Source organism: Acipenser ruthenus, chromosome 20 (genome assembly GCF_902713425.1).
Source record: "Acipenser ruthenus chromosome 20, fAciRut3.2 maternal haplotype, whole genome shotgun sequence".
Lineage (NCBI taxonomy): Eukaryota > Metazoa > Chordata > Actinopteri > Acipenseriformes > Acipenseridae > Acipenser > Acipenser ruthenus.
In genome coordinates, this window is record NC_081208.1 from 17,205,463 (window position 1) to 17,218,358 (window position 12,896).

Below are 12,896 nucleotides of genomic sequence, written 5' to 3' on the forward strand. Positions count from 1 at the left end.
CTGAAGTGAGGTCAGTGCTGGTGAGCGATACTTTCTGCACGTAATACTGTCAGCTCCAGGACTGCGCGACCCCTTGCAACCATAGCAACTGTGAATTAGTAAACAGAAAATCTACAAACACAAAACCTGGTTTCAGGGGGGACAGAAATTACAGCTGCACACCCCCTTGTGGTTATTTATCCTTACAAGGTACACAGCCAGACACACACACATCTCCTATTCTAAACTCCAGAGGGGAATGGATCAGCACAATCATGAACACTGGGGTTGAAGCTCAGACTTCTGCATTCAAAGTGTTCTTTAAACCATGTTGAACAGATCTCTGGAGAGGTAATATAATGACATCAGCATACGACTTACATTCTTACCTCTCGACTGCAGAGCTTGCTCTTTAGTTGAATGGGAAGGCTTCATTGTTTAACCATGAAGTTAGCGGTTCATGTCCAGCTCCAGATTGGTAGTTTTCCATATACTTAACGAAAAACTGACAAAAAAAATCAAACATGGCACAATGTACAACTGCTATGACTTCCGGTACACTTTTGCGATATCATTTTTTAGTTTCTTTGATTACATAATTTTAAAATATAAAATATCTAAATTATGTTTATATTGTTTTGTTTTTTAATTATGCCTCAATTAAAACATTCTAGGTGATGCAAAAATTTTGGCCAGAGCTGTATAGACACTAGTCTATGTTTTGTTATGGTTTTGCCTTTAACAGTTTACAATTAAATAATACATTGAAAAGGCATCCTGAGGATGCCAGAAGGGCCACATTCATAGAAAACTAAATAAACGCACCCGACACAAACATTTTCTAGCCGTAACCTTCAATAACAATCTTTAACTGCAACACAGTGGTTCTGTAATATACTGAAGAGCATTGGCAATGAGGCTGCTGTTGCTAGAATGGGATCACACTTTGCTAACTATACCTTTCCCAAATGATCTTCAGTGGCAATGCAGACACACAGACAAACCGTGGCACTACAGTTGCAATGCAGTCATTCTGTAATATAGTAGGGGACAATGGTAGCACACTTATAGGGCAGCTGCAATGATAATGCGGATTGTGCTAATAGGAGGTAAGAAAAGTGCTAAGTTAGTTACATTTTAATATTGCTGAGCAATGCTGAATGGGGAAGTGAAACCCTTTACTTCCCAGCAGTTTCAAACAGACTGTGCCTATCCGCTATCCAGTACAGATTCCACTCGACACACCACACACTCAGAAAGATGTCCAGTGACGTTCTCTACTCCTCCGTGAGGTTTTCTCAAAAGAAGAAAGAAAAGCGAGCAGCTGATGGAACCAGCACAGGTGAGAGTGGACTCTGTGGAAATGCCTGCCGTGGTGTCTTTGTTACTTGCACATTTTGTGGCTGCCTTTATAGTTCCATAATATTGGTAGACCTGCCAGGCGCGCCTCAGAAATCTTTCACATGGTACGCACAACTGAACCACAACATCTCATCTCATGCAGATAACGACTCTGCATCGCCATGCTGTAAAGTGTTTCAGCCAGTCAGAGTGCTGCATTTTTGTTCTTTCATCGAGACAGAACAGCAACTACACTGACAGCCAAATAGTCCACAACAACAATAAAAGCTACAAATAAACCTATTTGAAATACAGACTTAAAGTAGGGGAAAAACAAACTGTTATGCTGGTTCCATTTCTAATCATTTTACTCTCACAATCACCACAACTAATCATTACTCATCCCCCAAGCATGTAATTGCTTCCCAGTATACCATGTTGTTGAGTTGCTGTACTGGTGTTTGATGATTTTTCCTGTTTCTTCCTGTAATGACTTTGTTTTTGGACACTGTCAGTTGCTGTTTTCATTTGATCACCTTTACCTGCCGACAGTATAATGACTTTGCTAATGGATGCTGCCAGTTGCCCATTCCATTTGATTAATTGTATCTGCTGCTAATCACTGTTAATGGACTGCATGGGGTAGATAAAAAGGGACAGACAATAGATAGAGGGCAGACCGCTGGATGTTTTCTGTGCGGGTGGCAAACTAACTAACTAACTAACTAACTAATATTGGCACTTTAATATCATGTTGGACTGGGTGGTAGCGCAAGGAAACCTAGAAAGTGAATTTCCGCTGTAGTTGAGATCACGGAATGCCGACTCTGATTTTACCTTTATTGCTAAGCTGAAAGCTTGCCGCATCGCTCTCTATTTTGTACATCAGCAGGATTGGTAACATTGAACTTCCTTATCACTCTGCCCACAGTGTCCTATTTTGTCCCATATTGTTGCATGCGTTTTGATTGAGGGAGGGGTTATTTTTAGCTACATACTGCGGCCTGATAGTCTGTGCCCTGGAGGGAAGGATAACCTGTACAGTATAACCCTATACTGTGTGTTTCAGTGGGAGTCTTTTTATTTTATTTTTGTTTGTTTGTGTTTGCCACTTTTGATTTTTGGTTTTATTGATTTAATTGGTTTTCACTTTACTAGTTGATTTATTTCCTGAAGTTTTGTTGTCACGTGTATTCTATTTTATGCACTTGTCACTTCAGTTATCCCAGAGAAATGCCTATTCTTGGATAATGTGTCAGTGCTTGAGTGCCCCTATAGACTGTAGTTGTGATATTTCTTGATGGAATTTAGCCTGTGCTATTCTTACCTATTTGTAACTATTGTAATTTTAATAAAAGCTTAAATGATTACTTCTGCTTCCAGATTGCTGTTATTTTTAGTGCCAGGTCAATCTGCCTATCCATTGTTAATAATTACACACGCACACTTAATTTTTTTTCAGACCTTGCCAAACAACAAAGGTGGCAGCAGTCACGCTACTCGGACCCCGACGTGGCATTCACACTGATTAGGTGGGTTTGTTACACTCCATTTTCCTCCAGTTACGTTTTCACTAACAGTTTTAGTAAATTTGTCACGCAATGTCTTTTTTCTTGTGGCAGAATTTTCCTGATTTTCAATTAACACGTTTCTGTTTTTATCAGTTACAGACTGCAGAGAGTACATATTTGGCCATAAAAACTGTCACGTTGTTGCGTCAAGTAAACATACAACAGACTTCAATAGTTTGATTAAAAGTGTGCCTTTATCAAGACTTTGCTCAAATAGAGCTGCTGATCTGCAGGAGGTATGGTACACAGAGGACAGATAGAGACAGACAATACCTTGCTTCCTTTGTAGACAAACGGAGCCAGTAAGATCCAAATCATCTTCATTTCTAAAACAATGTATAATTTCCTTCTAAAGACATCATCCCGTTTATTGTTTGGACAAATGCGTATTTTTTTTCTTGGTGCATCCCATAAACAGTCACACTTTGTGTCCTCCTTTCTTACTTTGTGTACCTAACTACAATTCCCCTCGCTCCTCCCCTGCCTCCTCCCATGATCTTACCTGCTGTACCGAACTACCTACCAGCAGTCCCCTCGCTCCTCCCCTGCCTCCTCCCTTGATCTTACCTGCTGTACCGAACTATCTACCAGCATTCCCCTCGCTCCTCCCCTGACTCCTCCCATGATCTTACCTGCTGTACCGAACTACCTACCAGCATTCCCCTCGCTCCTCCCCTGCCTCCTCCCATAACTGGAAGAACTAGATTGTCAAGCTTTACTGTCTCTCACACACTCGCTCAGCTCAGTTCAACTGCATTCTAACAAGACCTTGCCGGTCAATGTCTGGTTGAGCAGAGTGTGCATGCACTATGTTTTTTGACTGCTAGTGGACGGCTGTCCTTGTGATCTCTGAGGAAGAGGATTCCCCCTCCAGCGAGGGACATTGAGATGCAGAACCCGTCTGCACTCCCATCCGAGTTCAAGGCCCCCCTCTACCAGGCGTATTCATTGATTTGAAGGGAGCAGGGGTCAGGGTGCTTTCATGTGCCGAGCCACCTTGGCTGTTCCTTTCTGAAGATATATCCAACTGCCAGAAGCGCTGTGGTATTTTTTTCCCCAGTTTAAATGCAAAATAAATAGGTTGACATTTCATCCAAACAATTTTTAATGGAAGAAAAAGGTGTTTTTTTTTTTGTTTGTTTTTTTCAGGACACTGATTTAATGGAATTAGCTTTGCTTCAAAATAATTGTCAACCTTTGGTGACCCTACTACATACTGAGAATAGGACTGAAAGTCAAAGCAGGACAATCGAAGCAAAACAGCATAAAAGCTTTATGACAAGATCAACATTTTTTTTCTACAGCTTTCTGCTGTTCAGTCTCGCTTCCTTTGTCCCTATATGGTCAGGTTGTGCATTTAGCTCTTTAAGCATCACGTGAGCTGTTTTGTTGGCATTTCTTGCGTCCAGTTTAACTGGGCCTCTGCGGGTAACTGTAAAGTGTAGTTTGTGGTTGACGCCTTTTTTCTAAGCCCCTGAATGAGATCTGTGTTTTTCCACTGTGCGCATTATAGCACTGTTTCTGTCTTGAGTTTAAGTTCCTGCAACAGTGATAAATGTATTTTTTAAACTGTTCTTTTACTTAACCCTTTACAAGGTATAGTTCCTACACACATTAACTGGCAGACACACACACACACACACACATATGCACACACACATCCCCCCGCCTAATGACACACCAGTTTAGCAAGTTTATATATATCTATATCTATATCTATATCTATATCTATATCTATATATATATATATATATATATATATATATGTCACATTACATGAGTCACACCCTCTCTTTCTTTTCTCTATCTTGCTCTCTTTCTATCTTGTCCTGATTTACAGTACCCCTCTTCTTCTTTGCCCTATCCTCCCCCTCCCTCTCTCACTAACTATCTCTCCCCTCCTTGCCCTATCCTCCCTCCCCTCCCTGTCTCATTGTCTCTCTCCCCCTACACACCCTCTCCGAAAAAAACAAAAACAAAAAAAAAACACAACACTGATCAATTTAATCATGTTAAAATGGATCATTTTACCATCCTCATTTTCAAAATATTCAACTGATTCAGTGTGTTTTCTATCAGTATACAGCTATGGCCAAAAGTTCTGCATCATCTAGAATTTTAGGATTGAGACAATAAAAAAATATATATAAATAACAATATGAACATAATTGAAATATTCATTTAACATAAAGAAATACAAAATGGTATCACAAAAGTCTACCGGAAGCCATAATAATAGTACAGTATTTCATGTTAGATTTTCACATTTGTCTGGAAAACTACAAAGCGGTATGTAATTCAATATGTTAGTGTAACATTATTCAGCAGGTTTCATTTGACTTTGTGAAGCACATTAAGTTAACTCTAGTGTAATGCAAGCTTGTGGCCAGAGCTGTGCATTGTTGTTATGGGGCTCACTACATTTTCCAATAAAAACGTCACTTTTCAAGCACTTTTTAAAGCTGAATTGATTTCTGCAGTGAAGTACTTCCAGGGTTTGGCTGTAATCTCTGCCCCTCTGTCACTGTTGCAGAGAGGGTTCACTTTACAGCTGTACAGCCCTAGTGGTCCTATTAAAACCACTTGGAAATGAATTCAACTTTTATAAGCGGGTGAAAAAGGACCTCTTTGCTGGAATAGTTAGTAAACAGGGTCAATAATGATTCAAGCAAAATCAACCATATAAACGTCAGAACACGTAGAAAACGTATAAAATATTTGGAAATGAAGATGGTGTAAACCAGTGCTTTAGAGTTCTCAGTTATATACCAGTTACACTAATCAAAGCTTTTTTCTTTTCTTTTTTGTACAGATCCTTAGTTCTGTTTTTCTGCACCATGTCGATATTGCACAGGTAACAAACTCAGTGAGCACCTAGACTGTCCCACACAAACTGACAGACAGATGACCACAAGTTATATTGCTACAATTATTTCAGGACAAAAAACAAGCAATTGTCTTGGATTTTAAATACATAAACAAAATAAATAAATAAATAAATAAATAAATAAATAAATAAATAAATGACTGAAATTACCAGCAGTGTGATTGCATCCTTTTTTGCACCCCTGTGTGATGCTGAACTGTGCTTTGCTTTTTGCAAAGGCTGGCTATGTTAAGTTGTGCAGAACAGGAAGTTTTTATTTATCCCCCCTGAGCTTTTAAACTTCCTCAATCCACAGATCATCGTCATTTGAAAGAAACCGTGTCTTGGTCAGTGCTGTGTTAGTTTAGGGTTTTCACACCTATTTTAATATAGCTGACTGTGGCAAAGTTCCCCCCCTGAAGTGTCAGAAGTGGGATAACAGCGCCTCCAGGGCTCAGGCCAGAGCGGGAACCGCAGTTTTTTTTTGTGGAAAAGTAAATAAAAAAAATAAATAAATAAAAAAAAAAATGGAAGGCTGGAACTGGAGAGACGGCTGCAGTGAGCTGGAGGATCTCCTCGGCAGGTTGGAGGACCAAGGTTGGTGCCTTGCCTGCGGGGTGTATGGGCACACGGTGGCTGTCTGCCCCTTCCAGGAAGAGGAGGAGGAACCAGCCCAAAGGAGGAAGGTGAGCAGAAGGAGGCAGAGAGGGGGAAAAATGAGGAGGAAGCAGAGGGAGCCAAGGTGGTGCACCATGTGCATTGCATATGGGCATGAGGACGAGGACTGCCCAGAGCAGGAGCCAGGGGAGGAGGAGCCCGAACGTCCTGCGCCTGAGTGGGAGGAGCCCGAACGTCCTGCGCCTGAGTGGGAGGAGCCCGAACGTCCTGCGCCTGAGTGGGAGGAGCCCAAACGTCCTGCGCCTGAGTGGGAGGAGCCCGAACGTCCTGCGCCTGAGTGGGAGGAGCCCGAACGTCCTGCGCCTAAGTGGGAGGAGCCCGAACGTCCACAGCCCGAGTGGGAGGAGCCCGAACGTCCACAGCCCGAGTGGGAGGAGCCCGAACGTCCACAGCCCAAGAGGGAGGAGTCGGTGCGTCCACGTCCCAAGAGGGAGGAGTCGGTGCGTCCACGTCCCAAGAGGGAGGAGTCGGTGCGTCCACGGCCCAAAAGGGAGGAGTCGGTGCGTCCACGGCCCGAGAGGGAGGAGTCGGTGCGTCCACGGCCCGAGAGGGAGGAGTCGGTGCGTCCTGTGTCCGGAGGGGAGGAGCTGAAGGCCCAAACCCCTATTTTTTTTTGGGAGGGACGAGGGCGTGAAGCTCAGGCTCCACAGCAGCCGCTGTTTTTGCTGCTGAAGACGCCCGCCACCAGCTCTACCCCCGCTGTCGGAGGAGCCGGCAGCGCCTCCACCACCACCCGAGGGAGAGGAGCAGGAGCTGCCTCTGCCTCCACCACCACCCGAGGGAGAGGAGCAGGAGCTGCCTCTGCCTCCACCACCACCCGAGGGAGAGGAGCAGGAGCTGCCTCTGCCTCCACCACCTGAGGGAGAGGAGCAGGAGCTGCCTCTGCCTGCACCACCTGAGGGAGAGGAGCAGCAGCTGCCTCTGCCTCCACCGCCACCACCACCGCAAGGAGCAGAGGAGCAGGAGCTGCCGCTGCCTCCACCATCTCCAGGAGCAGAGGAGCAGGAGCTGCCTCTGCCTCCGCCACCACCACTGCAAGGAGCAGAGGAGCAGGAGCTGCCTCTGCCTCCACCACCGCCAGGAGCAGAGGAGCTGGAGCTGCCTCTGCCTCCACCACCGCCAGGAGCAGAGGAGCTGGAGCTGCCTCTGCCTCCACCACCACCACCGCAAGGAGCAGAGGAGCAGGAGCTGCCGCTGCCTCCGCCACCACCACCGCAAGGAGCAGAGGAGCAGGAGCTGCCTCTGCCTCCACCATCTCCAGGAGCAGAGGAGCAGGAGCTGCCTCTGCCTCCGCCACCACCACTGCAAGGAGCAGAGGAGCAGGAGCTGCCTCTGCCTCCACCACCGCCAGGAGCAGAGGAGCTGGAGCTGCCTCTGCCTCCACCACCACCACCGCAAGGAGCAGAGGAGCTGGAGCTGCCTCTGCCTCCACCACCGCCAGGAGCAGAGGAGCTGGAGCTGCCTCTGCCTCCACCACCACCACCGCAAGGAGCAGAGGAGCTGGAGCTGCCTCTGCCTCCACCACCGCCAGGAGCAGAGGAGCTGGAGCTGCCTCTGCCTCCACCACCGCCAGGAGCAGAGGAGCTGGAGCTGCCTCTGCTGCCCGTACCTCCGCAGGGAGTACGGTGGCCGGAGCCCCAGAAAGGGGAGCTGCCGGCCACGAAGAAGGGGGAGGAGGTCTGGAGACCACTTTCCCCAGCAGCAGTTTCGCTGCAGGAGTTCTTGTGGCCGGAGCCCCACAGGAGGGAGCTGCCGGCTATGAAGAAGGGGGAGGTCGGGGGACCACCTGCCCCCGCAGCTTTTTCGCTGCAGGACGGGACCAGCATGCTGTCAGCCGTGCCACTACCGGCAGGGGAGCTGACAGCATTTCCAGCCATGGGCCCACTGAAGCCTCCCTTCCCAGCCCGAGACTTTTGCCTGGACTGCTGGGTATTTAAGGGGGGAGGTGGCCGTTGAGGCCATGTGTGCGTTGCACAAGGGGGGGTATATGTGGCAAAGTGCCCCCCCTGTGTGTGTTATATGTTACGTGTTGTGTGTAAATGTTGGTGTTCGGTGAGTGGAGAACGGGTTAGGAGACGGAGGGTATTATAAAGTAAAAGTAAAGTAAAATCGTAAAGATAAGTGTTTTCACTCACCGTGTTTGTTCGTCTGTCCTGCACCGTCTGTTTAGTGGTTAGTCGTTTTGTATGTCTGTTTATTTTGGCGCAAGTGCCGTGTCCTGTTTTTTGTGTTTTGTTACAAACGTTTATTTTCTGTCTGTTTATTCATTAAATGCTGAGCGAAAGCATTCGCTCAGCTCCACCAAACTCCACATCTCTCTGTCGTTTGTGTTCCTGTCTTCTGGTCTGACGTCACCCACTCAGCCATTCTTGTCACACTGACCAATGCTGAATGGGGAAGTGAAACCCTTTACTCCCCAGCAGTTTCAAACAGACTGTGCCTATCCACTATCCAGTACAGATGCATGTGCCATTGTAACCCCTCCGGTACCTTTGTGTGATGTTTGCAATCAGGCTGAATTGCTCACAGCTCTCTTGCTCTAATATTTATATTTTGTTATGAAGTCAAGTTTCTGTATTGCTCAGTCTAACTGGCTGCCATCTTGCTTGGAGGCCTTTTTATTTCATCTTGTGGCTCTTGGGTTTGTGATAGAAAGGACAGAGCCTGTCTAACATGTAAATCACACCACAGCTCGTCAATGACTATGCTCGGACATCTAATAATATTTGGAATGTGTTTTTATAACAATCTGCAATGATGTTGCATGGTTCCTTTCACCACATGTTTACATATCAATCCTAGAAGGTGTCACAAGATATGAGTCACAAGCTTTCATAGAAACAAACAAACAAACAACCACACCTATAAAAACATTTTAGGAGCTAAAGACAAAAGCCCATAATATTTAGTGGGAAATGATTTTATGAACAGATTTGTAAATACAAAGGACAATGCAGGGCGGTAGCCAGTCATGATAAATCACAACACTGTTTTCCTTATACTGTCCCTTCCTTTATTCTCAGATTTTGAAGAGCACAGAGGCTATAGATATCGGCAGGACTTGGGAATTTATTTACAAAAGGGATGAAATGCATTTTATTTTGCAGCAAAGCAGCATGTAAAAGGGCCTAAATAAATAATTATTAGTATGATTTAGACCAAAGCCCATGCCTCATAGCTGGCCTTGGCCTTGCAATGGAATACATAGAAATGAGCACAGTATATTGAGACAGTGTGGATCATTATACCTGGGCTTAGTGAGACTATCTCCACATGGATTTTTTAGGGTGATAGGAGACACCACATGAACAAGCCTAGGGGCAGCTGGAAAGGCGGTGAAGGGGGGTGGAGGGATGTGGATGCTAGCACAAGCACTGCTGGCTGACTAGAACAATGGGCAGTGACATGGCTCTGGGGCTGTCCCTGTGCATCCTGTGTGTGAATCAATGCTGTGCTGGTCTCTCTGTCTGTCTCTCTCTCTCTCTCTCTCTCTCTCTCTCTCTCTCTCTCTCTCTCTCTCTCTCTCTCTCTCTCTCTCTCTCTCTCTCTCTCTCTCTCTCTCTCTCTCTCTCTCTCTCTCCACAGACCCCACTACTGGTAAAGCTCCTCCATACAGGATTCAAAGGCAGTAAGTTATTTTGACAGATTCAATAACAGGGTTAGAAACCCACAGCAGCCCTGCAGCCAGTCCTGGGTTTCAGAACTCATTGAAGAATATTATTTTTTGACAATTGTCCGCAATGCCTTGCGTGTTGCAGGGTTCAGTTCTGAAGTAGCTCTGGGGTCAATACAGAAGCTGGAATTTAAAATCTATTTCTGGCAATTTCGGACAGCACTTCGGCGATAAACAGGTCATCAGGCCAAGTGAATACATCGATCGTAGAAATAATAACACGTATGTGTAAAAAAATGCAATCGTTTTCAAAAGAGGAAGCTTTGAAAAGGAAATGAAGCAGACTTTATATTATAGAGATAGGATAAAACTAATTCCCATGATGTACCTCATCAGCAGGGACAGAAGAAAGGGGGAGTTGACTATCTGTGTATAGATCTTTGCTGTGACTGACACTGTCCATCTGTTGGGTGACTTTGTGCCATATTCCTGCTCTGAAAATTCCCCCTACAAATTTCACCAATATGCAGCCACGCCTTCCCTTCTATCATCAATGCAAGGTGCAGGACACATGCACTTTTAAATACTCATCGATTGTTCCCCCAATCAACAACGTGTCCTGTGACCTCTGTGATGTATTTATGACAGCGAGTTCACGCTCTATCAAACTCGTATTTTTGTGAGTGTACTCATGACTTTGTGATTTGTACCTGTAAGTTTTCTTGAGTTGTAATGAAATTTATAATTAAAGTTCGGGAGGAGGGTCAGACACCAATCTCCGCATCACCAAATTGAATCATTCAGTTTACACATTAGCTAATTTAAATTGTTAGCACTATAAATACCCTCTTCACTTATCTCTCAGTTGCGTTTTGATTTCATCGTAACCCACCACCTCCCCATCTCCACCTTTCTTAACAGTTTTTATGTTTTATCAAATGGGGGTCTCAGCCTCGTCCAGTTGGCCAGGCAGCGAACCCTCAAACCAAGTTTAGGTTTGATGCCAAATGAATGTGTATATACAGCATACTTTTCTGTTAAATCGCATACTCCGCATTCTCTACAATAAATATTTGTACTAAAACATTTTGTGATTGGTGTTTGTCCCGAACTACTGAACTGGTATTTTTGTATTTGTACTGTAATTACAAGTACACATTCTTTTTACACATACAAATATTTTTGACAGTGATCTCCCTCCATAGTGAAACATATCGTGGAAATTCTAATAAAAGGAAGAGAGACTGCGAGTTCCAAACACACAGGCCTTTATTTCTTAAGTTTGCAAACTGAAAACACTCTCAACACACAGGGTGCTAGATAATCATCGAGCAGTGTTTTAACATACAGAGTTAGATCAGTTTCTTATATACCTTAAAACTGTCAGCAAGGCAGAAGGTTAGCCAATGATGATTCAGATATTAGCATATAAGAAAAAACAACTTATAACTATGCATACGTGGTATATCGCTAAGCAAGCAGATAAAAGGATGGGTGGTTTGGGTATACGTGTAAAAAGACACTTCTGGCTCATCCTTTTATCTCACAGCCGCAGCTGCAGTGTAGGCATCTTGCGGTTACTTATCTTTTCTAAAGCATACAAGGTTATGTGAGCAAGGTTATGGAGTACAAAATGCCAGTACATTATGTCGAGCCAATTCTATTTTCTGTAACATTTCTATTACATTCACCACTTCCTCTAGCCCCTGTCCAGCCCTGCAGAGTCTGCACTGTTAATATAACAGTCACAACTTCCTCTCTAGCTCACTTCTCTACAGCACTAGCAATGGAGATGGACGGCATTTATACTGGGCTGCAGAATCCCTCGGAGGATGTCTACTCCACAGTAAACCAACCCCAAGGCAGGAGATCTGGAGCAGAACAGGATGGTAAGTAGCAAAGGGGTCACATTTAAACGTGTCCCACTTCACTTAACTACTGCTAAAATGACTAAAGTTCTGTGTGTGGAACAGAAAAAAAAATTGTCTAAAACCCATAATATTTTACGTCTTAAAAACAGGTAAACACATTATATATACAGTGCCTTGCAACAGTATTCAGACCCCTGACCAATTCTCTCATATTACTGAATTACAAATGGTACATTGAAATTTCGTTGTGTTTGATATTTTATTTTAAAACACTGAAACTCAAAATCAATTATTGTAAGGTGACATTGGTTTTATGTTGGGAAATATTTTTAAGAAAAATAAAAAACTGAAATATCTTGCTTGCATAAGTATTCAACCCCCACACATTAGCCACCTTTCACTGCAATAACAGCTTTAAGTCTTTTGGGGTAAGTATGTACCAGCTTTGCACACAGTGTCGGAGTGATTTTGGCCCATTCTTCTTGGCAGATTTGCTCCAGGTTGTTCAGGTTGGTTGGACGATGCTTGTGGACCGCAATTTTCAAATAGTGCCACAGATTCTCAATGGGATTGAGATCAGGACTTTGACTGGGCCACTGTAGGACATTCACCTTTTTGTTCTTGAGCCACTCCAATGTTGCTTTGGCCTTGTGCTTGGGATCATTGTCCTGCTGAAAGGTGATTTTCCTCCCAAGATTCAGTTTTTTAGCGGACTGAAGCAGGTTCTCTTGCAGTATTTCCCTGTATTTTGCTCTATCCATTCTTCCTACAATTTTAACAAGATGCCCAGTCCCTGCTGATGTGAAGCATCCCCACAGCATGATGCTGCCACCACCATACTTCACTGTAGGGATGGTGTGTCTTGAGGCATGGGCAGTGTTAGGTTTGCGCCACACATAGCGCTATGAGTTTTGGCCAAAAAGCTCTATCTTGGTCTCATCTGACCACAAAACCTTTTCCCACATCGCAGCTGGGTC

The 12,896-nt window shown here is 44.5% G+C and overlaps 1 protein-coding gene across 9 annotated transcripts in view; it reads left to right on the forward strand.

The window, feature by feature from the left end:
* The window catches only part of LOC117425235 (C-type lectin domain family 4 member E-like), a 50,528-nt gene that overhangs the window by 25,781 nt on the left and 11,851 nt on the right, over window positions 1-12,896 (forward strand). For 2 of the 9 annotated variants that reach the window (XM_058994060.1, XM_058994059.1), the window contains exons 1-2: window positions 8,828-10,063; window positions 11,827-11,937. The exons of 2 other annotated variants lie outside the window; for them this stretch is intronic. In XM_058994060.1, the coding sequence (XP_058850043.1) occupies window positions 9,829-10,063; window positions 11,827-11,937 (346 nt within the window). In that variant the 5' untranslated portion in view covers window positions 8,828-9,828. Of the gene's footprint in view, window positions 1-5,703; window positions 5,746-8,825; window positions 10,064-11,826; window positions 11,938-12,896 lie in introns of those variants that run through there. 5 more of the 9 variants (XR_009307956.1, XM_058994063.1, XM_058994062.1 and 2 more) reach the window with 5 other exon arrangements.